The sequence below is a fragment of the Neofelis nebulosa genome, chromosome 2, assembly GCF_028018385.1.
Source record: "Neofelis nebulosa isolate mNeoNeb1 chromosome 2, mNeoNeb1.pri, whole genome shotgun sequence".
Lineage (NCBI taxonomy): Eukaryota > Metazoa > Chordata > Mammalia > Carnivora > Felidae > Neofelis > Neofelis nebulosa.
The window spans coordinates 127,906,913-127,934,512 of NC_080783.1; the positions used below are offsets into that span (position 1 = coordinate 127,906,913).

General features: G+C 42.8%; 1 protein-coding gene across 1 annotated transcript; it reads left to right on the forward strand.

Moving 5' to 3' along the window:
* The first annotated feature begins 1,183 nt into the window (after positions 1–1,183).
* SLC16A4 (solute carrier family 16 member 4) lies at positions 1,184–26,927 on the forward strand. The gene is given in 10 exon segments (XM_058716256.1): positions 1,184–1,357; positions 2,765–2,863; positions 9,424–9,556; positions 10,360–10,503; positions 10,668–10,829; positions 12,211–12,729; positions 15,319–15,530; positions 16,539–16,632; positions 25,936–25,983; positions 25,986–26,927. Coding segments are annotated over 9 exon segments (1,452 nt in total). The 5' UTR covers positions 1,184–1,357; positions 2,765–2,776; the 3' UTR covers positions 26,039–26,927.
* The last annotated feature ends 673 nt before the right edge of the window (positions 26,928–27,600 follow it).

Consider the following 27,600-nt stretch of genomic DNA (forward strand, 5'->3'; position numbering starts at 1 on the left):
CTGGTGACCAGAAATTGTAGAGGAGGAGAAATGGTTTCCCTCTACCTTTTATAGTGAGCGCTTGGCTAAGACCCATTTTTCTCTGGGGAACCTCATAAGTGGATACATTTACTGAGTTAAAAGTTCCCCACTGTGCCCACTACCATTCAAGATCACTTCTGGGAAGGTTAACCTGTTTGTTCAGCCTTAAAACAGTATTTTGTTCACCTGATGCCTCATCCTGGACCCAGACGAGTTGAAGTTGGACCTAGCCTGTCCCCAGACCCGAGACAGTTTTTAAGTTGAACCCAGTCCGTTTTCTGGACCATGTCCTTAAAAAGAAATGCTCAAATAAAGTTTGACAGTTTACAACGCAAAGGCTGTGAAGCTAGAATCCAAGAGGGACTTTGCCTACAACCTGTGACCTGCTGAGGTGACAAGAAAGCCTCAAGCTCAGTGGGCCCCGTGGGCACCTGCACCTGGTTACTGGTTGCTCCTGGGGGGTACTCAGGGGTCTCCTTCCTTTTTTCCCTTTTCTGATACCAGAACTGCTCAAAGATAAACTGAAGCATATTAAAAAGGTTAAGAATTTAGGGGCACCTGGGCGGCTCAGTCGGTTCAGCGTCCGACTTCAGCTCAGGTCATGATGTCACAGTTCGTGAGTTCGAGCCCCGGGTCGGGCTCTGTGCTGACAGCTCAGAGCCTGGAGCCTGCTTCGGATTCTGTGTCTGCCTCTCTGCCCCTCCCCTGCTTCTGCTCTGTCTCTCTCTCTCTCAAAAGTAAACATTAAAACAAAATTTTTAAGAAGTGTTGAGTTTATTTCAACACAAACCAATTCACATCAGGCAGTGTCAAATCAGAAGCGATTAGCAGCACTCTCTCGAAAGTCCAGGGAGATGCTTTTCTAGAGAAAAGGGTGGATGCAAAGCAAGGTTTTGTTTGGTTGGTTTTTTTGTTCATTTGTTTTCTTAGGTAGTTTATTTAGGGGCACATAGGTGCCCCTTGCTTACAGAAACCACCTTGACATTAGAGTCCCCTCAGTGTAACAGCTTCCTTGCTTGGACAACAGTTACCAAAAGAATTTTCTACTCGGTTTACTCTGATGCTTGCTTCTGAGTCGATGGTGAAAACTTCTTTCTGAGTCTAGGTGATTGGAGGGAGTGCCTGGGTTAATGTCAGTCAAATCACAGTGTTTCCTCCTCCTCCCCTTTGGAAGTAAAGTCCACTCAACCTCACAGACTTAGAAGGCTCGCTTGTTTTTGCTGTGCAGCGGAATGAAATGCCTTTAAAAAAAAAGTGACTTTCTGAAAACTCGTAGACTTTCTTTTCCTTCCCAGATTGCCTCATCTGGATTCCTTTGCTGAACACCACATCAAAGGTAAAACAAAAAACGAGATTGTGTGTTGGGGTGGGTTTTCTATAATGTTTTGAGGGACTGGCATCTCCCCCATTCCCCACCCCCCATCCGCCCTGCCTGCTCACCAGGTCATTCCACATGTGCTGGCAGCTGACTGTTTTTTCCAGAAAGCAAGAGCCTGCCTGCCAATCCGACAGTGGGAAATAAAGAAAGCTGTGTCCCTTCCTCAGAATATTTACCTTTCTCTTTGCTATTTCTCTCCCTCCCTCTCTCTCTCTCTCTCTCTATATATATATATATATATTTTTTTTTTTTTAACTGAAGATTTTGTGAGAAAACAGCAGACTCTATGATACTTTACTCCTGAGTGCTTTCTAGCAGGCACCTCCTAAGATCAAGAACATTCATTCTCTCGCAGAACCATAAGATCACCATCACACTTAAGAGATTTTTAAAGTTTATTTATTTTGAGAGAGAGAAAGCATGAGAAGGGGAGAGGCAGAGAAAGGACCCCAAGCAGGCTTGATATCACGGTTCATGAGCTCACGTCCTGAGCCGAAATCAAGAGGAGTCAGACTTTAACCTACTGAACCACCCAGGCGCCCCTCATACTCAAGAGATTTAACCCTGTCGACTGTAAAGTTGGTAAACAAGTGACCTCCCAAACACTCTTCCGGCCTTTTTTCTGGTCCAGGATTCATTCGAGGAACAGTCATTGCGGTTTGCTGGCACGTCTATTTAGTCCCTGAGAGTATTTTCATTTCAGCAATTGCTTTGCAAAGAGAATTCCCGAACCCAAGGGTACCCGTCCGTTTCTTGTTTCCCTAAAGAGGGCCAGAGAATAACACAGAGCTTCCCCTAGGATGTGGCTCACAGACCAAGGGGGAGAACAGCCACAGAGGACAGTGCTATGAGCGGGCCACCCTACAACCAGTGAGGTCAGCCTTTGCAGATAACTTCTTTGCAATTCCTCCCTGAGATAAACTGAGTGGTGGAAGAGAGATCTCTGTGGTGACTTTGATGTCCCTCAAATCGCGGCCTTTCATTGGCTTTTTCTCCCCTCTCCCATGGTTCTGCCTGGATTGTGACCACGGAATAAACAGGGATAAGGAGATATTACAGTCCGGCAGACTTGGTAGGTAACTAAGGGCACATGCCAAGAGAACTGTCAAAGCCATCTGGGCTTGCCAGGTGAAGCTAGGCAGCAGGCCTCTAGAAAGATCTCCAAAGATGGTACAAAGTCCGGTTTGCATTTTTGAGGCCGAGATCAGGGAATTTACACACAATTTAGAAATGAGGACATCATCCGTCTTTAAAGGGGGGGGCTAAAAGAAATTACGAGTGGTTCTGTACCACGGAGAAAAATAAAGTTTACGAGTTTAGATCAGTTTCTTGTCAACTGAATCAACTGCCTTGGATTTGTCACAGAGACCGACCATCATGCGGCGGAGGGCAGGGAAGGCCCGGCCTTACACTAAAGCCCTGGATGGAGGTTGGGGATGGATGGTTGTATTTCATTTCTTCCTGGTAAGAATTTACTTTCCCCTTTCCTATCGCTCGAAAGAGAGCTCTTGGGAGAAAGGCTCAGAGCAAAGCTAGGAACTGCCAACAGCTGCCAAAGTCAGCAGCCCACACCGAACCTGGGAGAAAGGTGAAAACGGTCCCCTTGAGTGAAGGCCCAAGTGTTCCCCTCCAGTCGCCTCCTCACTATCATCCCGAAGCCCAGAGTGCCCTGGCCACATGTGCAACCATACAGTTAAGCACCCCGGAAGTAGCACTGGAAGGCGCCAAAAAGTGCTACTGGGATGGGTTCCCAGCTCCCCCCAGCACACACGTGGCAGCAACCTCCCTCTCCCCTAGGGGACGGGGACATTTCCTCTGTTCCACCGCTGTCTGCTTCACAACCCGTCCCCACAACCATAACTTATGAGGCCCAGTGTATATTTCTTTTCTTTTTTTTATGTTTGTTTTGGTTGAGAGAGAGCAAGCTTGAGGGCACACACGTGTGGATGCATGTGGGGGAGGGGCAGAGAGAGAGAACCCCAAGCAGGCTCCACGCTGTCAGCTCGGATGCGGGGCTCCATGTCACAGGAACCATGAGGTCACGCATGGCCCGAGCCGAAATTGAGTCGGATACTTAACCAGCTGAGCCACCCAGGTGCCCCCCAATGTTTATTTCTGGCATGTCTGGAAAAGGAGAAGATGGAGATTCTGAAACTAGAGCTTGATTTATGTCCTTCATCGGTAAGCAACTGGACTAGGCACTCTTTTTTAATGAACTGATCCTCCCAGAAGCTCTTCAGGTTGTCGTGAGACTGGCGGTCTCATTCTAGAACATGCGAGGGTGCCATTCCAGCTGTGGCCCAAACAAGCCTGTGACAGTGGTGCCAGCCCCACAGTTCCTCATCAGTGCTCCCAAATGCTCAGATTAACTGAGCATTAACTCTCAGATGTGCTCACAGAGATATCCTTTCCCTCCTGACCCTCCTCCCCTGCTTAGCCCTACAGGAAGCAGCTCACAAAGATGGGAGCGCGGGTCCCGGTGACCGCTAATAATTGTGCAGACCACAATGGGGTAACTAAGAACTCTGTAAGCAGGACGATGGGAAACCATCAGGCCTCCTCCTTAGTGACAGAGGGGAAAGGAGGGGCACAGGACCTCAGCCAGAAGTTATGTAATACAGATCTCCTAACTGGAGGACTATTTGTTAAACATTAGCTTCATTACCAAAGAATGTGGACTTTTTTTTTTTTCCCTCTCCGAAATGCTATTAATGAGAAAATGAAGGATGTCCTAGTGCGAGAGCCCTCCCTGTGGCTGGGCCACCTCCGCAAATCACAGGCTTTGCAGAACTGGCCTTGCTGGTGAGGATCTCCAGATCTCCCACCTTTCTCCCCAGTGATGAGTCCTACTTTTTCCTATGTTATCCTCTGAGGACAGAAGCGACTTGACCAATTTAGTTGCCGGTAAGAAAACTGTCTAATAAGCAGATAATTAAGGTCCCACTTTTCCGTGTGACGTCACTTATAAAAGCACAAAAAAATATACCGAGTCCTCAAATGTTAACAATTAACTCCAGCTAACTAGCTGCAGTGGTGTACATAGATGCTTAAAGGAGTGTGTGGTTTGGGGTCTGCGTGAGTTACAAGTATACTTTTCTACAATAGATGAATTCCTGGAAAGGGGAGTGAGACATCCAGTAACTGGAAGCTATTAAGCACTTGAACATATGGCTAGTGCAACGGAGAAACTATACTATGGGAGTTTCACTGCAGTTTAGTGAAACTCAACTGAAACAAAGTAAGGTGCCAAAGTGCAAAATGCATTCATACAAACACCCTCAGGAACACATTCAAATCAAGTGCAAACTCCATACCCCTTTTCCAAGTCCTCCCACCCCGGGCCTTTAGTGTCCCCTGCATGCACACTTAATTTGGAAAAGGAAGCTCCAATGTATTTTGACGTATTAATTAGCACCCAATTAAAATTGCATTAAAATTAATTTAGTATTAAACAGCCACATGTGACTAGTGGCTGTATGAGAATAGTTGTATAGTCTATCCTGTGACCTATTATAAATGTTTTCAGATTATCAACCTAAGAATTATGTGTTTTAACCAGCTAATAAAAGAGTGGTACAGAAAGGCCCTTGAGATGAGTTTAAAAACTCAAGTGCACAGGGGCATCTGGCTGGCTCAGTCAATAGAGCATGTGACTCTTGATCTTGGGATCATGAGTTCAAACCCCATACTGGGTGTAGAGCTTACTTTATTTTTTTTAATGTTTATTTATTTTTGAGACAGAGGGAGCAGGGAGGGGCAGAGAATCCCAAGCAGGCTCCACGCTGTCAGCACAGAGCCTGATGTAGGGCTTGAACCCACAGAACTAGAGATCATGCCCTGAGCTGCAATCCCCACTTGCCTATGCACACACTCCCTCTCCCTCAAAAATAAACAAAACAGAAAAATCCAGTAACAAAATCTTCTTTGGGAGTGCTCTACTTTAACAAAAAGGACACATTCTCGAGATGCCCCGGCTCAGTGGGTGGAGTGTGTGGCTCTTGATCTTGGGGTTGAGTTTGAGTCCCATGTTGGGTGTAGAGATTTCAATTTTTTTTTAAATCTTAAAAAAATAAAATTAAGGACTCATCCTAACGAACTTGCCAGACTTTGTAACTATATATTTGCATGACTTTTTTTCTGTATTCAGTCTGTCTCACTGGACTGAATGTCCCATGAGGGCAGGGGCCATGTCTGTTTGGTCACCACCATATACTCACTACTGTAAGCCCAGCCCCTCGTAAACAGCCTCGAATATAGTAAGCATTCAATAAATACCTGTCAGTGGATGGGTAAGACGGATGGAGGGATTGATGGACACACTTATGAATTAACCAGGTGATGAATAATGAGATTGGAGAGATGAGCAGGGGCCTTGTAGGGCATATTAAAAACACTGTTTTTTGTTGTTGTTTTTTTTCCATCTTGAGGCTGAGGAGCTAATGAAAAAAAAAAAGCAAGGGAAATGATGGGATCAGATGTGCCTTTTAGGAAAATAGCTCTGCCTACAGGGTGGATGATGGTGGGGGAGAGGCCTGGAAGCAGGGAGATCCACTGGAATGATGCTGTAATAACCTGGGTGAGAAAAAAAGGCCCTAAATTAAGGCAACAGCAATGAGGACGGATGAACTAGAGATCTGTGCAATATTGAGAAGACAGACTGATAGGACTTGGATGGTAACTGAATGTCAGAACAAGAGGGAGTCAGAGTGCTGGGCTGGTGGCTTGGGCAACTTGGAGAAGGACAGGTGTCACTCACTGAGCTGGAGGACACAAGGGAAGGACATGTGAGGATGCTTGCATCGCTTCATCCTGGAGTCTGAGGGACATGTGATGTAACCACTAATGTGTTCAGCAGCCCACGTGCATGTGGAGCACAGGATCTGCACACGGAAATCTGGGAGTCATCGGCATACGTTGGCTGGCTTGTGCCAACGGGCAGGGGGTGCAAAATGGCCAGGGAGGGGAAAGAAGAGCAACTTGGCAGAAGCCTGGGGAAAATCGATGTCAGAGGGTGGGCGGAGAGTAGCCCAGAGGAAAGTGAGAAGCGTCGATGCAGATGCAGAGATAGCAATGTCCAGGAGGTAGGAGTGATGAACAGGTGCTGCCGTGAGGTCAGATGCCACAGAAATGACGGGTCATTAGGTCAGCGACAAGGAAGACTCCGGTAGCCTCGCTAAGAATCGGTAGCCAGTGGCGGGATGTGAGGAAGTGGAGAGAGCCTAGCAGACTCTCCTCTGAAGTTTGTGCAGGCCAGGAAGGAAGGAAGAGCTGGGGTGATAACAGAGAGGGACCCAGGGTAGAAGGAAGTGGTTATTAAACAGTAATTACCCCATCATTTCCGACAAGGCCTGATACTCTCTATTCAAAAGGGGCCACTGTGGCTTATCCAGTGCCCTTTCCCAATACAATACTCTAGTCAGATGGACCTGGTGAGGGAGCTCTCACTGCGTGCGCACTGGGGTTGGGGGTGCTCTTAAAGATACAAAGAAAATGAGGGGGCTGGGTCAGTCACAGGAGAATTTCTAGGAGCTTTTATTGGGGGGCAAGCCCATTCAGTGTCTGAGGCGGACTCTGGGTCAGGCCTGAAACCCACCCGACGCTGGTGGAGAGCCTGGGACAGCGTAGTAGAACCTAGCCTGCTCGGATAACGAAGGGAAAATCCAGACCTTGGGAAAAAGAGTTTTGAGATAGGAGTCAAGAGAAACAAAGTTGGAAGGTTACAAGTTAAGGGAGGGAGGGAGGGAGGGAGGGAGGCAGGGAGGCAGGGCACATGCAAAGGCTGTGGCCTTGGCTTTCTTGACACACAGTGAAAACGCAGAGCCAGTTATGAGACAAGTCCTACCCACCCACTGCTGCTACGCCCACACATCAAGGACAGACCAGAGAAGAAAGGTCCTGTACTGGGGGACAAGAAGCTAGCCAAATTCAGGTGGCTAAGAGCAGACGTCAGCACCCGTGTAGATGCCAGCCCAGGACCCGGGTCCACAGAAAAAGAGGAAGGGCATTTTACAGAATGTGCCTCACCGTGGTGTTCCTTGCTCACGAGATGATGCAATCACCACTCTGCACTTCGAAATGAGAAAAACAAGCCTAGGCCACCCAAGGCTTGCTCTTGTTCTCTAGCCTCGTTTCCTGATAGAAGCACCTTTGAGGAATATTAGGATTACAAACGGCCTGAATGAGGCCCTGATCACGTCTTTTCCACTTGTGAAGGTACGGCCCAGGTGTCCATGGCACTGTTCACTCCGAATAAGGGGGATTTTGTGGCTACTATCAACTCAGAATGGGAAAAATACACTAAGGGACCGCCTTCTCACCGTGCCCAACTTTTTGCAACACAACCTTGGAACACTACCGATTCTTAGCTCCTTAGTCCACACAAGAAATAATCCTCGTCTGAAACAAGGGTCGAGTGAGGGGGATAGAGGGGGCAGGTCTTATTTGGCATGTACTAGCTGAGGGAAAGAGATGCCTAAGAGGAGGCAGGTGAGTGGGTGGTACCAATGAAAAGAGGAGGCGTGGGATAAGGGAGAGGAGTTCAGTTTTGGATGAGTTGATCTGGGTTAGATACAGTTGGCTACGCAAGATAACAGAATCACAGCTAACAGCTTGAGCATTAAATGCTATAAAGAACCCGAATTTTCTCAATCTTCCCGTTCTCTGAGCAAGGTAACATTTCCTTTCTCCTGGCTTTACAAAAGAGAACGCTGAAATTCTGTGAAGCGGTTTGCCCAAGGTCACATCCCTAACTGGAAGTGGAGCCAGGATTCAGGCCAACAGAGGCTGACTGCAGGAGAGTGCTCACACTTACTACACTCAGAAACCCTGAGTGACCGGCTGTCTGTGGAGTGGGCACAAAGTGAGATGAGGGCAGAGTGACAGGGGATGATACTTGCCACGTGGACAGAGCTAAGTGGAATTAGCGGGGTCTGTGGTTCTTAAGTGATGCCAGGCTGAGAGCAGAGAGCTGAGAAAGTGGCCTTGAAAAGTCAAGGCCACCGACAAAAAAGAAAGCGGAAGCAAGGAAGCCCCTGGAGGCAGTGGATACACATGCTCGGCTCTGAGAGGCTGCAGACCCTGGCCGAGTGGCTTCCCTTCCAGTTCCCCCTCCTGACCACTGATCTTCAACTGCCCCCAAACTAATCAGAATTCTCAGAAACCAATGTTAAGAGGCCACAGAAAGAAAACTTGACCTCAAAAGGAACATTCCTCCTAGTAGAAGGGAGAAGGGTGGTGCGGGCAAGGAGGGTTAGGTGGGACAATAGAAAAGGATGGGGCACATGACCAACCGTAAGGTGACCCTCCAACCTGTTAACCCTTGCTGCTCTGGCATAAATTAGTAGTGCTGTTTTCCACTCTCAAGTGTTTCTATTTGGATGATAAAGTGAATGGTAACCCTACTTGTCAAGTGAGGAAGGGTACTCGGTTTAAGCAAAGTTAAGGCAAAGCTAATCTAAGAACTGATGGGAACAATTCTTCGTCTCTTGGACCAACGTGCTTCTCTCATGAAGGTAACTATAATTAGCGGTCTTTAACAGATGCTTTTTTTTTTTTTAATTTTTTACTTATTTAAGTAATCTCTACACCCAACATGAGGCTCAAACGACCTTGAGATCAAGAGTCACTGCTCCTCCTCCAGCTGAGCTGGCCAGGTGCCCCTAACAGATGGTATCCCAATAGGACGGTAGAGTGGTTGGTCTGGAGTCAGTCTATCTGGGTTCAAATCTCACCTCCAGCATCCCTATCTTGAGCAACTTTTAATCTCTTTAAACTTCACATTCCAAAAAACCATCTATTCCATAGCCCTGTAATGAGGATTAAATGAGAGACTTTTGCATAAAGTAGTTCGACACTCCATGGGGATGGCCGCCCCCACAAAATATAATAAAATGAGGAAGCCTCAAACAAATTGGTAAATCCTGGTGAGCTGGGGGTGGTGGTGGTGGGGGGGTCATCAACATGAGCATCTGTGACCTTCTCTGTAATGGCTCACTCATACTGAACTTTGGTCTGCTTTGATTTAGGTAAATGTGTTTGTGATGGGAATGACCAAGACGTTTGCAATTTTCTTTGTGGTTTTCCAAGAAGAATTTGAAAGCAGCTCAAGGCAAACTGGCTGGATTGGATCCATCATGTCATCAATTAGTTACTCTGCAGGTATAAAGCTGGCCATAAGCTTGCTGTCCAAGGAAAAGAACCACATAGGGAAATTCCAAGAAGACTCATCTGTCAGTCATTTAAGATTGAAGCTTGCTAAAACTCAAATTCATTAACAGGCAAGACTGAGAAAAGTTCAAGGCTTGCAGTGTTGAGCCTCTCCTTGGCAAAATCAGAAAAGTTAAGATTCAAAGAAAGTTGAAGAATTCAACTATTTACTTCCATGATTCAATTTTTCATGCCTTGTTTCTTTCCACAGTGCCTTAACATCGGTTCAGTGAGCCAGTCTTTCTGGGAAATCAGGCCAGGAAGTTGTGGGCCCATCACCTAAGCACACTTAAAACAACACAGAGAACCAATTCCTCTTTTTTTGCTTCTATTTGGGGCTAAAACATGGTAGAGTAGATTAATGATTGAACCCTGTTCTAGTCCTGAGTCACCAGATGCAATCCCATTTTGTGTTACTGTTGTTAGGTTTTATTTATTTACGTCATCTCTACACCCAACACAGCGTTCAAACTCAAGATCCTGAAATCGGGTCGCATGCTCTTCCGAATGAGCCTGTCAAGCGCCCCTCAGGTTGCGGTTTTATAATGCATTTTCAAACGAGCTTATTTACAATTCTCTTTAAAGCAAAACAACTCTTCTTCCAAAAAGCAAAACAGAATATTAAGAAACCCAAGCCAGACACCTTTTTAAAGGATACACAATACTCCCAAGTCCTTTTCCTTCGGTTGCTTTAAATTGTGCATCAGGAACGCCAAAGCACTTACCCAGTATTTGCCTTTCTTCCTTTTTCCGAGGACCTCTGGTTGCCATGATTTGTGACATAACCGGAGAGAAGACTGCCTCCATTCTCGGGGCTCTCCTTGTTACTGGTGGATATCTGATCAGCAGCTGGGCCACTAGCATTCCCTTTCTTTGTGTGACTATGGGACTTTTACCTGGTGAGTCCATTGTAAAAACCAGACTATGCAAGATGGAACTTTACCGTCTCGTCCATGGGCCCCAAAGGCCTCCTTCTACATCTCAGGTCAGGGAGAAGAGATCATCTGGCACCAAGTCACTTCATGTGATTCCACACTATTGGTTTTTTGTTTTTGTTTTTTAGGTTTGGGTGCTGCTTTCTTGTACCAAACAGCTGCTGTGGTAACTACCAAATACTTCAAAAAACGACTGGCTCTTTCTACAGCTATTGCCCGTTCTGGGATGGGACTCACATTTCTGTTAGCACCTTTAACAAAAGTCCTGATAGATCTGTATGACTGGACAGGTGAGTCATTCTGTTTCTAAACTATCAACTCTGTAAGATTTAATGTTTAGCTTTCCCCCCGCCCCCACCCCCCACTCTGATGAGTGCAAGTGAAGGATTTTTGAGCCGGGGAGGAAATAAGCATGATTTCTAAAGCAGACATGTTCCTCCTCTTCCCGGGAGAACACACAGCAGAAGAGGTACTGAATGATTTGCGGGTTCTGCCAGCTGCCATGAGCAACTCTGAGTTCAGCAAAGGGAGGGCACTCTGTGCAGCTGGGGAAACACCTTGCAGGGAAAGTGATACTCCTCGGGACCCGAGGACTCCCTCCTCCTCTTTCACCATGAAAGCATTCTCTTTGTACATCTTCCCTTAAGACAAATCTGCTTTAAAACTGCCTCCCCCATCCAGCTCACCAAAACAGACAAACAAAAAACAAAACACAAAACAAAAAAAAACCGGGGGGGGGGGGTAAAAACAGCATTATGTTCCTTAATTCATAGCCTTTTATACAGCGTCGACTATAGAGTTTTCACAAACAAATGAACACCATTTGACCACAATTTTCTTTGTGCCTACGCTAAAACATTTAAGGATTAAAATCATCTTAAAGTACTAGAAAAACATACGTGTATCTATGGGTAGAAGTACATATGTAGGAATATACACAAGCCTATTTCTACCTGCAGAGCATTCTTGTTGACTCTTTCCTTTCCCAAGTGAAAACCCACCGGTGGCCTCACGGTACACAGAACGAGCCGGCAAATCCATAAGCCAAGACGGCCGAACTTACAGCCAATTCCATCTCCGGAAGTACGAGGCACAGCCCACAGCTTTGGTCAGGCCATGCTGAGACCAAGCAACTACTCAGCTGCCAAGGCGAGACTGGCATCTGTCTTCTTTCAAGGAAATTTAAAAAGTCATGAGATGAGAGGCTTGCCCCTTAATGCTGTATTCTCTATCCCTAAATCTATATCCCTACTTCAGGATATCCTGAATCGCTATTTAAAACACACTGTAATTCTCTAACATTTCAAATATTACCCCCCCCCCCCAACACACACACCGCATGCTCCCCACCCAAACCTCTTCTTTTTTCCTCTTACACAAACAACACTCTCTCCTTCCACGCCATCTCCTGGTGCAGCTTTCTGGTTTTCTATTTTCAAAGGATGCCCTGTTTCCACAAGGATACAGTGGTGTGCAGGGCTAAAAATGAAGTCAACAGATTTAGATACTTCAGTTAAGTTTAGGGGACAAAGTAGTGTCTTCAGGAATTATTACACTATGACAGAATACATTTAGTGGTGGGGCCCCTTCTGAGCCTAAGAACACAGAGTACTGTGAAATGAGAGGGGTCATATTTAACTTAACTTCTCACTCTCTCTCTACCCTATTTAGGTGCCCTTATACTACTTGGAGCACTTACACTGAATTTGGTGCCTTCCAGTATGCTCTTAAGACCCATCCATATTGCAAGCGAGAACAATTCTGATGTTAAAAAGAGAAGTAGCCGCTTGTCTACAAGTAACCCAGGGGCAGTGTGTGCGACAGAAACGTCATCCTGCAATGAGACACAAGAGGTCACCACCATCAGGGACAGTGCTATGCAGAAGGCTGGACAACCTGGTCCAAGTTTAATAGTGTCACAAAATAAAAGCAAAGAGTTCAACAATGGGCCTGATGGAAACCGTGTGTTCCTAATAACCAATGAAGACGGTTATGAGAAAGAGGCTATTTCACGGAGCTGTAAGCAAAACTTCGACATTTCCCTTTTTAAAAATCCCTTCTTCTACATATTTACCTGGTCTTTCCTCCTCAGTCAGTTGGCATATTTCATCCCTACTTTTCACCTGGTAGCCAGAGCCAAAACACTGGGGATTGACTTCATGGATGCCACCTTCCTCGTTTCGGTAGCTGGTAAGGAAGCTTTACTTTAACCTCAAACTCAAAAGGAACTTAATTTTACAAAAAGTTACCGATTTTATTTATAAACTAAACAATGGTTTTTAAAGGAGTTGTGGGAGGGCCAGGGAAAAAGAAGTCTTTGGAGGCTGGTGGGAGCACCTGGCTATCCCTCCACAGACCTGTCACTGTACCTTACACACAGGCTCCCTATAGCAGACAGTGGCCCCCAAGCAAGGCTTGTTCATTTTTTTTTTTATTTTGAGGGTTGTTTTTTTTTAATGTTTATGTTTGAGAGACAGAGTGCGAGCGGGCGAGGGGCAGAGAGAGAGGGAGACACAGAATTGGAAGCAGGCTCCAGGCTTTGAGCTGTCAGCACAGAGCCTGATGCGGGGCTCGAACTCACGAACCGCGAGATCATGACCTGAGATGAAGTCGGACGCTTAACCAACTGGGCCACCCAGGCGCCCCCGTTAAATAATTGTTGGATAAATACTCGGTTTTAAAAAGCTGGTGCCCAGTGGCAACAGCCACTCCAGGAAGCAGGAAAACCACAGGCAGCCAGCATAGGACACAGGTTGGTTCTGGAGTTAGACTTCCTGGGTTCAGGGTTTTGCTCTGTATTTCCTACCTGTACAACCTTCAGCAAGTTAGTCGTGTTCCCTGTGCCTCAATTTCCTCATCTGTAATACAGTGATAACAGTACCTATCCTCGTAAGGTTACCAGGATTGAACAAACAATGCATGTAGCATCTGGAATAGTTCCTGGCCCATCGTAAGCATTCAATAATGTTCTATCAGTATGTGTAGCTAAGAACTTTTTCCCTTGAACTCACAGTAAGACAGATAAATATGTCTCTCAAGGCTAGTCACTAATGGGCTGGCTGATATTTAAAAAAAATTCGAGGGGCGTCTCTGGGTGGTTCAGTCGGTTGAGCATCCGACTTTTGCTCGGGTCATGGTCTTGCAGCCTGTGGGTTCAAGCCCCGCACTGGGCTCAAGCCCCGCACTGGGCTCTGCGCTGGCAGTGCGGAGCCTGCTGGGGATTCTCTACCTCCCTCTCCGTGCCTCTCCCACTCACGCGCTCTCTCAAAGTAAATAAATAAACTTAAAAATTTTTAAATAAATTTTAATGTTAAGTTAAAAATGAAAACAATTGGGGCGCCTGGGTGGCTCAGTTGGTCAAGCGACCAACTTTGGCTCAGGTCATGATCTCACAGTTCCTGAGTTTGAGCCCCGTGTCGGGCTCCGTGCTGGCAGCTCAGCCTGCTTCAGATTCTGTGTCTCCCTGTCTCTCTGCCTCACCCCTGCTCACACTCTCTCTCAAAAATAAACATTAAAAAAAATGAAAACAATCATTTTAGTGTGTATTCATAAAAATGTAAGAAAACAAAATGCTTTCTTCAAGAGATGGGTCCTCTCAAAGGACCAAATAGAGAACTTAAGAAAATGAAAAGGAATGACATGGAACTGGATTGTTCTAAGCATCTGGAAATTCTAAGTAGCTCAATATTAACTTTTCTCTTGCGAATTTCTTGAAAAGACTGCTTACCAAGTCCTTACAAAACTGACCATACCCCATTTCCAACTGCAAAGATACCTCACTTCAGTCAACTAAAGCTTGTGTACACAAGAAAAAGATACAAAGCTGAACTGCCTTTTTTCACTAAAATGCCTGGCAGTCATCAATTCAGATCAGTTTAGGGCTATGCAATAAGACCAAAGAACCTAACATAAAGTTTCCATAGGTACCCTAGGAAATAACTGTAAGAACAGAAATGGAATAATAGGATGCATTTTCTGTCCCGCTCCCCCTTTTTTTTGTAGAACAATTCATGTCTAAAACCATAGGAAGAATTACAAGTACCAAACAACGGTAGCTTATGCTACTCTTAGTGAAAATCTTTCATTATTTAACTGCTACATTAGCTTATAATCGATAAAAACTAAGAATCGTCTATTATCATGCTACTGAATGGAAACTGTGGTTCTTAAATTTTATTCAAGATACACCATAGCTCCAATGTTCAAAATGACCACCCACTTCCAGATTTCCTAATTCCAACATAATAACCTTCAGAGGAGGAATTAATTACCAAACCCTCATACACAATCATAATAAAGAGTCCCAACATCTATTTTTTTTTTTTCAACGTAAGACTTTATTATTTATAGTCTCCAGTCTTCCACCATATGACTTCCCCAGCACACTGACCAGAGAGTCTAGGAGTCTTTTAGAAAATTCACTCCCTCACTTGCAGGACCTCTCTGAGGAAGGCCTCCTGAGCAAATGGTCCTCTGTAAGCAGGGATTCCCAGTCAGGAGGTACGAGCTTTCCAAATGCAATCAGGAAAAAAAATACCTGAAGGGTCTTCCACCCAACTCTGAAGGAGCCTTTTCGGTATTTTATTAGATGTATTTGGAACAGGTACAGAAATGATAGAATCCGTCGACAGACAAATGAGACCATTTTTCTCTCATATGTCCTAGTCTCAGGACGAAGCCATATTACTTTTAGGAAAGGAGGTCTAATGCAGCTACACTTCTCAAAGGGGCTAGGCAAATGGAATTAGGATTTCATAAGGTCTTTCAATGCTGTTCCAGGCATCACTGAGACAGTCAGTCAAATAGTCTCCGGATGGGTTGCTGATCAAGACTGGATCAAGAAGTATCATTACCACAAGTCTTACCTCATCCTCTGCGGTTTCACTAACCTGCTTGCTCCTCTGGCCACCACATTTCCACTACTTATGACCTATGCCATCTTCTTTGCCGTTTTTGCTGGTGGTTACCTGGCAACGGTACTTCCTGTACTGGTGAGCAGACACACTCATTAACACTGTTAAAGCATTCAGTAAAAACAAGCATCAATGATAACCTCCCCAAAGAGAATAGGTATTTTGTAATTTTATAATTTAAAAAAAAAAAAAAAATCATACGCAAGGCTGAAGAAACCCTGCAGCTAGCTATATATCCTGCCCAGTGATTCATCTTACCTTTGGGGGAAGGGATGACGAGAGAATTACCTACATGGGACAAAAAAGAAATGAAAGCAAAAAAAGGATCAGTAGGATTCCACTTTGCTTCTCAGTGTCCCAGCGTGTTAAGTCTGTGTTTACTGCTTCCCTAGGCTCTGGAAATTTCGTTGGCTCCTTCTAAGACACCATCTTGAAGAGTTCCCTGAGAAAAACCTGGGGCTTCCTGACCAGTGTGACTTCTCTCTTGTTAAGACAAGTTCTGTGTACTTTAACAGGGACATTGTTTAACCACTCTCTATTTTTACCTCAAGCTGACATGAAGTCTTGGTCCCAAAAGGAATCGAAATTGTTCTTCTTGGAATCCCATGGATTCTTCTCAGAACTAGGTCCCGAATCTACTGCAACAGAATCCCAGGGAAACTTCTGGCCTGATATCAATATTAACATAAGGGCTGTAGGATATTGTACTTATTCAAGAACCAAGCTGTCTAAAGCTGAAGTCAACCTGGGAAAACTGACTTCTTACAAACCAATGACTGGTATTTAGCCATAGGTGGATTCAGGAATACCCCTATCTGCTTAGAATGTAAATACCATTTCCTAACAGAGAAGATCTGTGACAGGAAATAAAGGTGCATCTGAGTCACCTCAAAGATCACAATGAAAACACTGCCTGCCTAGCACACGACTCTTCCCTGTTTGCCTCAGCTTTTCTATAATGTCAAGGCAAAAAGCCATCCAAATCACCTTGGAAATCAACTGTTCATAGCATTTGTCCCTTTGTAGCCATAGTCTCCATAGAATTTCACCCTCAGTATGGCTAACACTGGATTCTTATCCCTACAGGTTGATCTGTCTGGGAGTTCTAGAATACACAGGTTCCTGGGACTTGCCGCTTTCTTTGCTGGGATGGCTGTCCTTTCTGGACCACCTATAGCAGGTAACAGCTTAGCTATATTCTGAGCAAACTTCAACAGCAATGAAAGAAAATGCTGACCCAAATGGTGACATGCAATGAATGGCAACATCAGGTTAAAAAACTGATGCTACCTCTGCTGTTCCTATACTAACTCTCACACTCCCATCACCAATCCAGAAGGATCTGAGGATTAATGCAACAGATAAGAACAGATTAATTAAGCAGTTTCTGACATTATCTTGGGAGTCTTAGAGCAAGGATTATGTGCTATGTTTACCTGCCTGGGGAGATAATCCAGATTTTTAGAAGATTCTCAAAGACCTATGATGCCTTAAAACAAACAAACAAACAAACCACTAGCATCTTCTATCTGAGCAGGACTCAATATGGAGCTCGAAGGTAGCAAGCGTGCCCCTTTTGCTCTTCCGATGGAGCATACATACAGTTGTCCAGGGCTTCTCAGCATCTCTTATTTTCCAAGAGGGATGATGGAGGCCCTTCATATTCTATCTGTACCAAACGCAGGAGGATACTTGGCCTACAGGCCAGAATCCCTGTGGAGAGGAGGTGGTGGGGCCACTGGTGAATATTAAATGCAACTGCAGGAAAAATTTGGGAGTTCTGATGATTTCAGTTAAAGACCGAATTATTATTTTATATGCACTTTTAACCCAAATGGACATTTTGTCCATTGCTTGCTGACCATCTAATCCAAGACTATCAAAAGACTACTCAGAAATACTTCTAGGGAACAGACTTAAACTTTAGTATTTTACAGACTACAGGTTCTCAACATGCTTAAATGTACAAATTACTACAGCATTTCCAATTATCCACAGACAGGAATTCAGCTTCCTTTTACCTCCTTCAGTCCTGAAGTGAAATAGAAAAAAGACAGGATCTTGCCTCACTATGATTTTTTTAAAAACTAAGTTTTATAATGATATTACTTAGGTTTGCACCTAAATGTTAAGACCTGGAATTGGCAAATATCAAAAGGAAAAAATAGTATTAATAGCAAAAAATTATTAACGGAAGAAAAAAAAATGCACCATAGCCGGAGGTTCAATTTAGGTGTACCTAAAGGAAAAGTTTATACAAATATACAACCAACTCCTATTTGCATTTATGAGCACACCTCTGCCCATGTGGTCTAGCTCAGTCTTTACCTCACACCTGGAAAGCAAGCTCGAATTTTAAAGTCAGGCTCAGAACTGTGACATAGGGACCAGTATCAGAAGACTAAACACCAGAGATGCTTAGCAGAGCAGCTCCGTGGATAGTGTGCAGGTCAGCAAGCTAGAAAAAATGAAGCTCAAATATAGCTCACCGATGCACTTTTTTCAATCTTGACCCTTCTTCACAGGCCATCTCAGTGACACCTTAAAACTTTCCAAGCCTTTTGGGGCCAAAGTATGAGGTAACAGGTAACCAGGCACAGAGTATCTTACTCAAATGATAAAGAGATGTAACATGTTTAGAGATTTCATGTTTTATATGTTTTTGTACACATCTTAAAATGTTTAAAGAGTTCAATACACAATGTGGTGCCTGGGTGACTCAGTCGGTTAAGTGTCTGACTTCAGCTCAAGTCCTGATCTCATGGTTCGTGAGTTCAAGCCCTGCATCAGGCACTCTGCTGTCAACACAGAGCCCACTTTGGATCCTCTGTCCCCCTCTCTCACTGCCCTCACTCCCTGGCTTGCTCTCTCACTCAAAAACAAACATTAAAAAAAAAAGTTCAATTCATGAGAAGGCAAGGCAAGTTTTGTGAGGAGTTATTACTTGAAAGGGAAAAGTTATAGATATGTATGTGGGTCTTGAAATCAAATTGTATGGTCATGACCTTTAAAATTTTTTTAATGAAAAAGAACAGACTACAACAGAACAGATTAAAAAACAGTGTGCATCACTTTATTTTAAACTTTTAGTTCATACACACACACACACATCATATAAAATATAGGTGATGTAAAACGTTTCTTACTATCAATGAGTCAAAAAAAATTTACAAGCCTTTTATTACCCAATGTCCATAATACCCTAGCACTATATGTGAGGAAAAGGACAGCTCATGAAAGAATTTTTACCCACTAATTCAGAAAATATTATTTAGGCAATCATAATTTTTTTTATAAGTTCTACAAGATAGTCAAAGAAATTGATAAGGCTGTTGCTGACAGCTTATATACAGATTTTTAAATCTGGGAGCTGCTCACAGTATCTTAAACAAGATTATTATTATTATAATTAATACAAAATCCAGTCAAACTTCCTTCTCTGTAACATGATCTCTCACTGACTATACTATGCCAACTAAGCATCTTGTTAAAGGCAGAAACTTCAGTTAAGTCTTTATTCCTGTAAGTCACTCCTCTGTGGAACGACAAGAGGATTTTACAAAAGCCATTAGACTTGTTCCTAACTTCTGAGTCCAGCACAAGGACCATAGAAAGAACAGAAATGCTGATTTACATACAGATTTACTTAGCTCTCAACAGGTGTGGGCCGTTGCACTGTTGCCTGCAACTTTAACTAAATCACAAGGCTTACTGGTTATAAAGTATTAAATTCTCAACCAAACTTAGATTCTCAGAACTGTAGGAGATTCTCATTTTGTACTTACCCAGATCTGTTATTATCAAATTGCAAAAGTTGAAATTCCTATAAAAGATTACAGGCATTTTAAAATTAGGAAGCTAGCAAACAGTAAAACTTTTCACAATAATCCTTAGTCAAAACACTAGTTAAAAACTGTAACATCAACTATATGAACAATATTTTCTCCCTCCTGTATGGAAATGAAAGAGAAAAACAAGTTCGTCCGACAGAACACATTTTAAAAATTCAAGGAAAGAAAAAAAAAAGCATAAGAAACCCATAGAAATCATATGACTGAGTTAAAAAAATACTTTTCTTTTAATAAATGTAAATGGAGCCTATGGGCAAGAATACTATTTACAGACCTTCATTAACTCTGAATATGCGAAGAAACATAGTAGCAACAAAATCTGTACCATCTCCGATGAAAATAACTGACAGGGAGTGAAATGGATCAAAGTTAAAAAACACGCTCCCCCCCCCCCCACTTCTTCCGCCCCACACCCTCTTCTATTCCTTTTTAATACTCAGTCGACAAATTCAATGTTAGTTTAATAATATGATCTGCTTCAGACTAAGACAGTATTAGGGTCGCTCCAGGTTTCCTCACCTCGGCACAGGCCAACTAACCCTGCTCCTCCAAACCCCACAATTACCTGTTGGTAAACAGTATCCAGAACTACAAGTTGGCCCAGATAGAAGTTTTGGAAGGTTGTGGAAAAGTAAAAAGTACTGGTATTTTGAAACCTTATTGTATTTCTAGTAGATCCCTGTTAACAAAAATGAACCTGCAAAAAGTAATACAAATACAAAGATCAACCACTGAGCAAAGCATATAATCATATTCTCCAACGTACAAGCAGGAACGTGAAATTTTTCATCTTGTATCAGGCATTGGACCTGTGAGCTCAAAAATGCTAAAGGCTCGGGGCACCTGGGTGGCTCAGTCGGTTAAGCGTCCGACTTTGGCTCAGGTCATGATCTCACGGTTCGTGAGTTTGAGCCCCGTGTCGGGCTCTGTGCTGACAGCTAAGAGCCTGGAGCCTGTTTCAGATTCTGTGTCTCCCTCTCTCTCTGCCCCTCCCCTGTTCATGCTCTGTCTCTCTCTGTCTCAAAAATAAATAAACGTTAAAAAAAAAAAATTTTTTTTTAAAAATGCTAAAGGCTCAGTTTCACTTCAAAATAAAACCACCAAGGGCCCATATTAGCTGCCTATAAAATAAAACTGAATGCAGTTTCCTTCTCTTCCACATGCCCCCCACTGCCACCTGATGAATCCCTCTATTATGCTAATATACATATTTTTTGTATATTTAAACCAATCACAAATATCTGAGAAGTCCTTCAAACATCGTAATTATTTGATTATAGCTTAGTACTCGTTCAATAATTATCAAGCAACTTATTAGCATAGCTCTCTCCTAGCTATGCTAGGAGGAACACAAAGCTATGGGGAACACAAAGAAAACAAAAATTCTCTTGGGGCATCTAGCTGGCTCAGTGGATACAGCCTGTGACCCTGATCTCAGAGTTGTAGGTTCGAGCCCCACGTTGGGTGTAGAGATTATTTAAAAACAAAATCTTAAAAAAACAAAAAAACAAAAAAAACCCAGAAAAAGCTATTCCCTTAATGTTCTTCCACAACATATGGGGTCACGGTATAGCCATCACTCTGTCACATATACTTCCAGAACTTAATACTCAGGACAAGAGTCGAGAACCTCTAAAACTAAGAATTATTAGAATGTACATTCTTTCTCTACTTCATTAATTGAAAATTTGATTAAGTCACTATTACTTGGTTATAGTGCAAATTGGTTAACTCTTGTTTTCTTACCTTTGAATGAAGACATCCTGAGCTGTGTTGTAATAAAAATGACCTTAAAAAAATACTGAAGCTTCACTCAATTAAGTAGGTATTTCACAAGTGATTTTTTCGACAAACTCAAAGAAAGTCACTTCTAACGCCAAACAGCTCTAAGTTGGTTGTACCCCAGAGTAAGTTAAAGTTAAGTAGTTCCTAACAGAGCAGTACATTTCTCTCCTGCTTTTGTCAACCTCACGCCTCATCAGAGAGGCCATGGAGGGAAACTGGTAATTTGATACTAACTCTTCATCTGTGTTTTATAAGAACAGACAATGGCTAAAATGGAAATTCATTCATCTAAGCTTGTCTCTGTGCCATTAACACAGATAAGTTCATTTCCTCATGAAATGGCACTTCCTATTTCTAGCCTATCCTCATTTCAGATATAACATGAAACAAATATTCCACCTGTTCCTCACTCCACCTTTCATCAACCATGCCCTCTACAGATTTATCATCTTGGCCTATAGTTGAGAATTTCTCTATGGCCTGAAATTTTATTTGGAAAACAAATAAAATGACTCCACTTTTTGATGTGCTGTAAATCCACTCTGCAGGTTAGGGTAGGTGGGGACAAGTAAGAAGGCAGAGCAAAGTTCTCTGTCCTCTAAACCCGGAGGAACATATTATTCCCTGAAGAAGCAAAAGAAAGTAATGTAAATCATTATTTATTCAGTGATTATTTTCCTCACAAACAATAAAGCCCCCAAGAATTGTATTTGGATTCAGTGTTCCTAAGATTGACGAATCCCTACAAAAACATCGCAAATAAATTCCAAATAGCTCACTACTCTGGTTTAAAAAGAGGGGATGGGTGGGGTAGTCTTTCCTTCACAAATATATTCCTTTACAGGGCCAAAAAAAAAAAAAAATCAAGCTTCAAAATCCTAACACAGAGCATAATCCTTTTAATGAAACTCATAGCATAGAGCAAATACATAAAGCACTGCCAGTAAATCTTACTGCAAACTTCTATCAAGGGGGCCTTGAGAGAGCTCCTGTCTTCAAAGGCAGTGAGGTTTAAATTTGCTAAACCGTTTCCCGAGACTTTTCCCATCATGGCACATATAGAAAATGTTTATAACAGTACGCCCGGGGCGCCTGGGTGGCTCAGTCGGTTAAGCGGCCGACTTCGGCTCAGGTCATGATCTCGTGGTCCGTGGGTTCGAGCCCCGTGTCGGGCTCTGTGCTGACAGCTCAGAGCCTGGAGCCTGTTTCAGATTCTGTGTCTCCCTCTCTCTGACCCTCCCCTGTTCATGCTCTGCCTCTCCCTGTCTCAAAAGTAAATAAAATGTTAAAAAAAAAAAAAAAATTTATAACAGTATGCCCTAAGTAAAATGACAAGGCAGCTAATAGCCAGCAGTGGCTCCAGTGACTCCAGGGAGGACAAAAGATCATTGTACATTGGAAGGCTGCCACTATGCTGTAGCCCAACAGCTAGAAGTTCTGGTTCAAAACCCTCAAGTCACTCATGGAACTCTCAACCACTAATTTGAACCAGCATCAAGGAAGTTGGGAATTAAGGGCCTTCTGGGTGTATTTCAAGTTTTAACAAGATGACGAATAATAAACTTACAACAGTAATCCTAATAAAGAGGATTCATAACTCGGTTCAACAATCAAGTTCTGAGCTATCAGAGGTACTTTTTAGGATGGTAAACTCATTTTTAAACACATATGGCTTTACCCATAAAATGATGAATAGTTTAAAAGTGTTGACATTAAAAAAATAAATTTACAACCCTCTATTAAATATCAAGTTTCATATTGACTATAAAAAAACTAGTTTGCAGAACTGTTTACGGAAGCTGAGCTCTACCTTCTTAGTTGTTTTCAATTATCACAAGAAATATCGTTAGACATTCCTGCTTAAAATAAGGGTTATAGCCATAGCCACATGAAAATAATATGGACTATAATTTTATTGTGCATGAGAATCAACTGGGTGCCACCCATGACGAATTATGCTTAAGGAAAGCCAATGAATCTGCACGATTAACATGCATCTCAGGTGAATTTGAGGCAGGTAGTCCAGAAACACCGAAGAAATGCTTACAGGGCACTTCTTGGGTCTTAGGCAGTCAGTACCAGCTGCCAGGGTACTCCTCCTCCTGAGTGTTGGCAACATATGGTAATACTCAGCATGGAGCGGACACTTAGATGGACACACGCTCTCCTGGATTATGGCTGGTACATCATCTCATTTTTCTCTCTCATCCACAATGCTTTTGCTGTCCACAAAGCAGCCTAGTCTTTTGAATGTCAACTTAGGTGTTTACATATAAAACGATTAGAATACGATGGGTTCTGAATTACCAACATTTATTTTTTTTAATGTGTATTTATTTTGAGAGGGGGAGGAGGGGCAGAGAGAGACAGGGAGAGAGAGAATCCCAAGCAGGCTCCGTGCTGTCAGCACGAAGCCCATGTGGGGCTCAATCCCAGGATCGTGACCCAAGCAGAAATCAGGAGTCAGACATTTAACTGACTGAGTCACCCAGGCGCCCCAACATTCTAACTTTAAATGTATTTTTATATGTGAAATGAAAGGCTTATTACCAGTTTTCTGGGATTTATAAAGACAACCACCATCACCACCCATTTTCACTATTTTCAGCTATGTCCTCCTGACTTTTTAGCAGCACTATCCACTTCCTTGTCTAAAAACTACTAGTCTTTTCTGGAGCATTTCTTCTAATGTCCCTATCTTATACTTCGCAGGCTATGTATATACTGGTAAATCTGCTGTACTGGTGGGACTAAGCAAGAATGACAAGGGATAGGAAAGGGTCTGGGTACTTTCTACACCTCCTCCTTTCTAGAAATTTGAGCGACTGGTCACCTACCTATTTCTCTCTTAGATATCTAAAGGTCAATCACAACCCATATAACACAAAGACTTGTCCTACTCCATTTCTCTCCACGCTTAACTCCAAGAAACATTTAAATGAGGTCACTGATCCAACAAGGGGTCAATAGGTAAAAAGCAAGCTAAGGTTAGCTGAATTTAAGAGGCTATAAAACATTCCATTCATTCATTATATCAGTTAACAGGAAACATAAAGCTAATGAAGCAAACAAAAAAATTATCTATATCAAAACCAAATTAAAAAACAAACGACAGGAGATAAAGACATATACAATTAGACCAAAAAAAGAAAAGGGTATATGCTAACATTCAGTGAGAAACCATGTTCCAAAATGAAAATCAGGGATGTCTGGCTGGCTCGGTCAGTACAGCATCTGACTCTTGATCTCAGGGCTGTGAGTTCAAGCCCCATGTTGCACATGGAGCCTACTTAAAATAATACGTAAGCCCTATGAGGGCAGATATTTTCATCTGGCATATAGCACCACAACTTCTTCAATAAATGATCAGAATAATAGCTTTAACTTTTTAAGGTTTTTTAGGATTAAAAGCCAATTTGCATCTACAAACATAATACGCATATAGTATCTTAGAAAAGAAGTTCTCAGGGTGCCTGGGTGGCTCAGTCGGTTGGGCGTCCGACTTCAGCTCAGGTCATGATCTTGTGGTTTGTGAGTTTGAGCCCCGCATCAGGCTCTGCACTGACAGCTCAGAGCCTGGAGCCTGCTTCAGATTCTGTGTCTCCCTATCTCTCGGCCCCTCCCCTGCACATGCTCTGTGTCTCTCAATAATAAATAAACATTAAAATTTTTTTTTAACAACAACAAAAAAAAAATTAGAAAAGAAGTTCTCAGAGTGTGGTCAGTGGACACCCAGAGGTCCTGAGACCTTTAGGATGGCTAGGAGGTCAAAACTATCATAACAATACTGACACATTATTTGCCTTTCCATAGGGCTGACTTTTATAACAATGTTTGAAGGCCACACACAAACATTCTTGCCTTGCACATTCTTTGCCACCATACACAGTTTTTAAGAAAAGTGTTTCAGGGCACCTGGTGGCTCAGTCCGTTAAGCATCTCCCTCTTGATTTCAGCTCAGGTCATGATCTCATGGTTCATGAGTTTGAGCCCCACATCAGGGTCTGCACTGGCAGTGAGGAGCGTGCTTGAGATTCTTTCTCTCCCCTTCTCTCTACCTCTCCCGTGCTCACAGGCATGCATGTTCTCTCTCAAAATAAATAGACATTAAAAAAGGAATTAAAAAAAAGAAAGTGTTTCGTTTAAAAATGGCATATAATAGTATGTGCCATTAGCCAAATGGTGGACCCACCCATTCTTGATTAAAGAGCATTTTGATTCAGGGGGATTTACAGTCATCATTTAACCCACTTGACTAAATAGTCACTTCCTTTTCATATGCTCTCACAGCCTCCTGAACCTTCCCTTCATAGCCCTGATGGCACGTGTAACTCACGTGGTTAATACCCAACTCCCCACTAAACTGTACAGTCTGAGGGCAGGAACCATGTCTGTTTTGGCTTAATATCATTACCTTCTTCAACAACTGTTGGGAACATAGTAATTATTGAAATGTTTGTTCAGTGAGGGGAAAAAAGATAATCAATTCTCTCACTTTTTTCTTCAGGAAACAGTAGCAATTCACAATTGTTTTCTTTGTAAGAACAGTGACTTTCGAATAAGATTCATCATAAAATCAAACTGTAGGCATCCCTGAGTTTTCCTAATTTCCACTATAAGACAAGATGAGTTCTGGCTCCACAATGGCTTTCTTCCCACAGGGTTAAACCCCTAACTCAAGTGGAACAGATTTAACTTCATCAATCCAAAATACCAGGCAAGCAGCCTGACTTTCTGTTGGGTCACGATACCTACAAGTACAGGAGGCTTCTTCCCTCAATGAGCAGTATATGGCTGAGAATTACTAACTGAAAGGTTTGCTAACAGAGATCATTCCTTCCTTCCAGGCTGGTTATATGATTACACCCAGACCTACACTGGCTCCTTCTACTTCTCTGGCACATGTTATCTCCTCTCTTCGGTCTCCTTTTTCTTTGTACCCTTGGCTGAGAGGTGGAAAAAACAGAGCCTGACCAGGAAGAGAAAGGACTGCAATGAAGCGAGAGCTTAACAAAACAAAATCTAAACAAAGAAGTCACTGGAACAGCAGCTTGGAAGAAAACAGTTTCCGGGGTGCCTGGTGGCTCAGTCGGTTAAGTGTCCAACTTTGGCTCAGGTCATGATCTCACAGTTCGTGAGCTCCAGCCCCGCGTCGGGCTCTGTGCTGACAGCTTGGAGCCTGGAACCTGTTTCAGATTCCGTGTCTCCCTCTGTCCCTCCTCTGCTCATGCTCTCTCTCAAAATATATAAACATACATTTAAAAAATTAAAAAAAATAGTCTATATGGAAAAATCATTAAAAAAAAAAGTTTCCTCATTTATAAAATGAGAAGGCAAACCAGACAGTTTTTAAGGTTCCTTTTTGCTTCAGCATTCTGAGCAATGTCTAACTGCTAGTAAGAGTAATAAACACTTAAACGAAGTCCTTTATTAGTATTTAATCAAATAGGCTAAACTCTTCATCAGTCAAAACAACTACCTTACGTATTAAATAAAAATCAGAATGTACTGTAATAATAAATTGACCAAACTCTCAACTGTGTCATGGTAATTCAGTCACTAAAATATGTAAAGATGAAAAACCACTCTTGTCAGCTTAAAAAAGTGTTAAATGTAGGAGTGCCTGCGTGGCTCAGCTGGTTGGGCATCCGACTTCGGCTTCGGTCATGATTCTTTGATTCTGCTGTTTGTGGGTTCGAGCCCCGCATCGGGCTCTGTGCTGATGGCTCAAAGCCTGGAGCCTGTTTCGGATTCTGTGTCTCCCTCTCTCTCTGCTCCTCCCCCACTCCTGCTCTGTCTCTTTCTGTCTCTCAAAAATAAATAAACGTTAAAAAAAAAAGTATTGGGGCGTCTGTGTGGCTCAGTCGGTTAAGCATCTGACTTTGGCTCAGGTCATGATCTCGCGGTCCGTGGGTTTGAGCCCCGCGTCGGGCTCTGTGCTGACAGCTCACAGCCTGGAGCCGGTTTCAGATTCTGTGCCTCCCTCTCTCTCTGACCCTCCCCCGTTCATGCTCTCTCTCTGTCTCAAAAATAAATAAACATTAAAAAAAAAATTAAAAAAAAAAAGTATTAAATGTAGCTACTGGTTGACTATGACTCTGAAATCTGAATGAATATTAAAACTTTATTTAGTGATTGGAATTGTACAACCCCCCCCCAAAAGTTTATTTCTCCTTATTGATTAGAAGTAATCTGTTTTCATTATGTTTCCTAAATTTTCTGTGATGAATGTATATTGCTATGTAATAAAAAACAGAATTGCTAAAAACCTCCTTTATGTCAAAATCATTTGAATAGCATTCCTGCCTTTCCTAACAATATTACCTTTCACTACATCTAACTATCTAAAATATTCAAGGTAAATGATCTAGATGTGTCTTCAGAACTACAAGTTTTATATAATGGTTGAATAGGTAGCTTTTACTGGAAGATAGACTTAAACTAAAAGATGTTTCTTAAATATGGAATAAATATGTTACCTAGGTAATAACATTATTCAGACTAAGCAATAC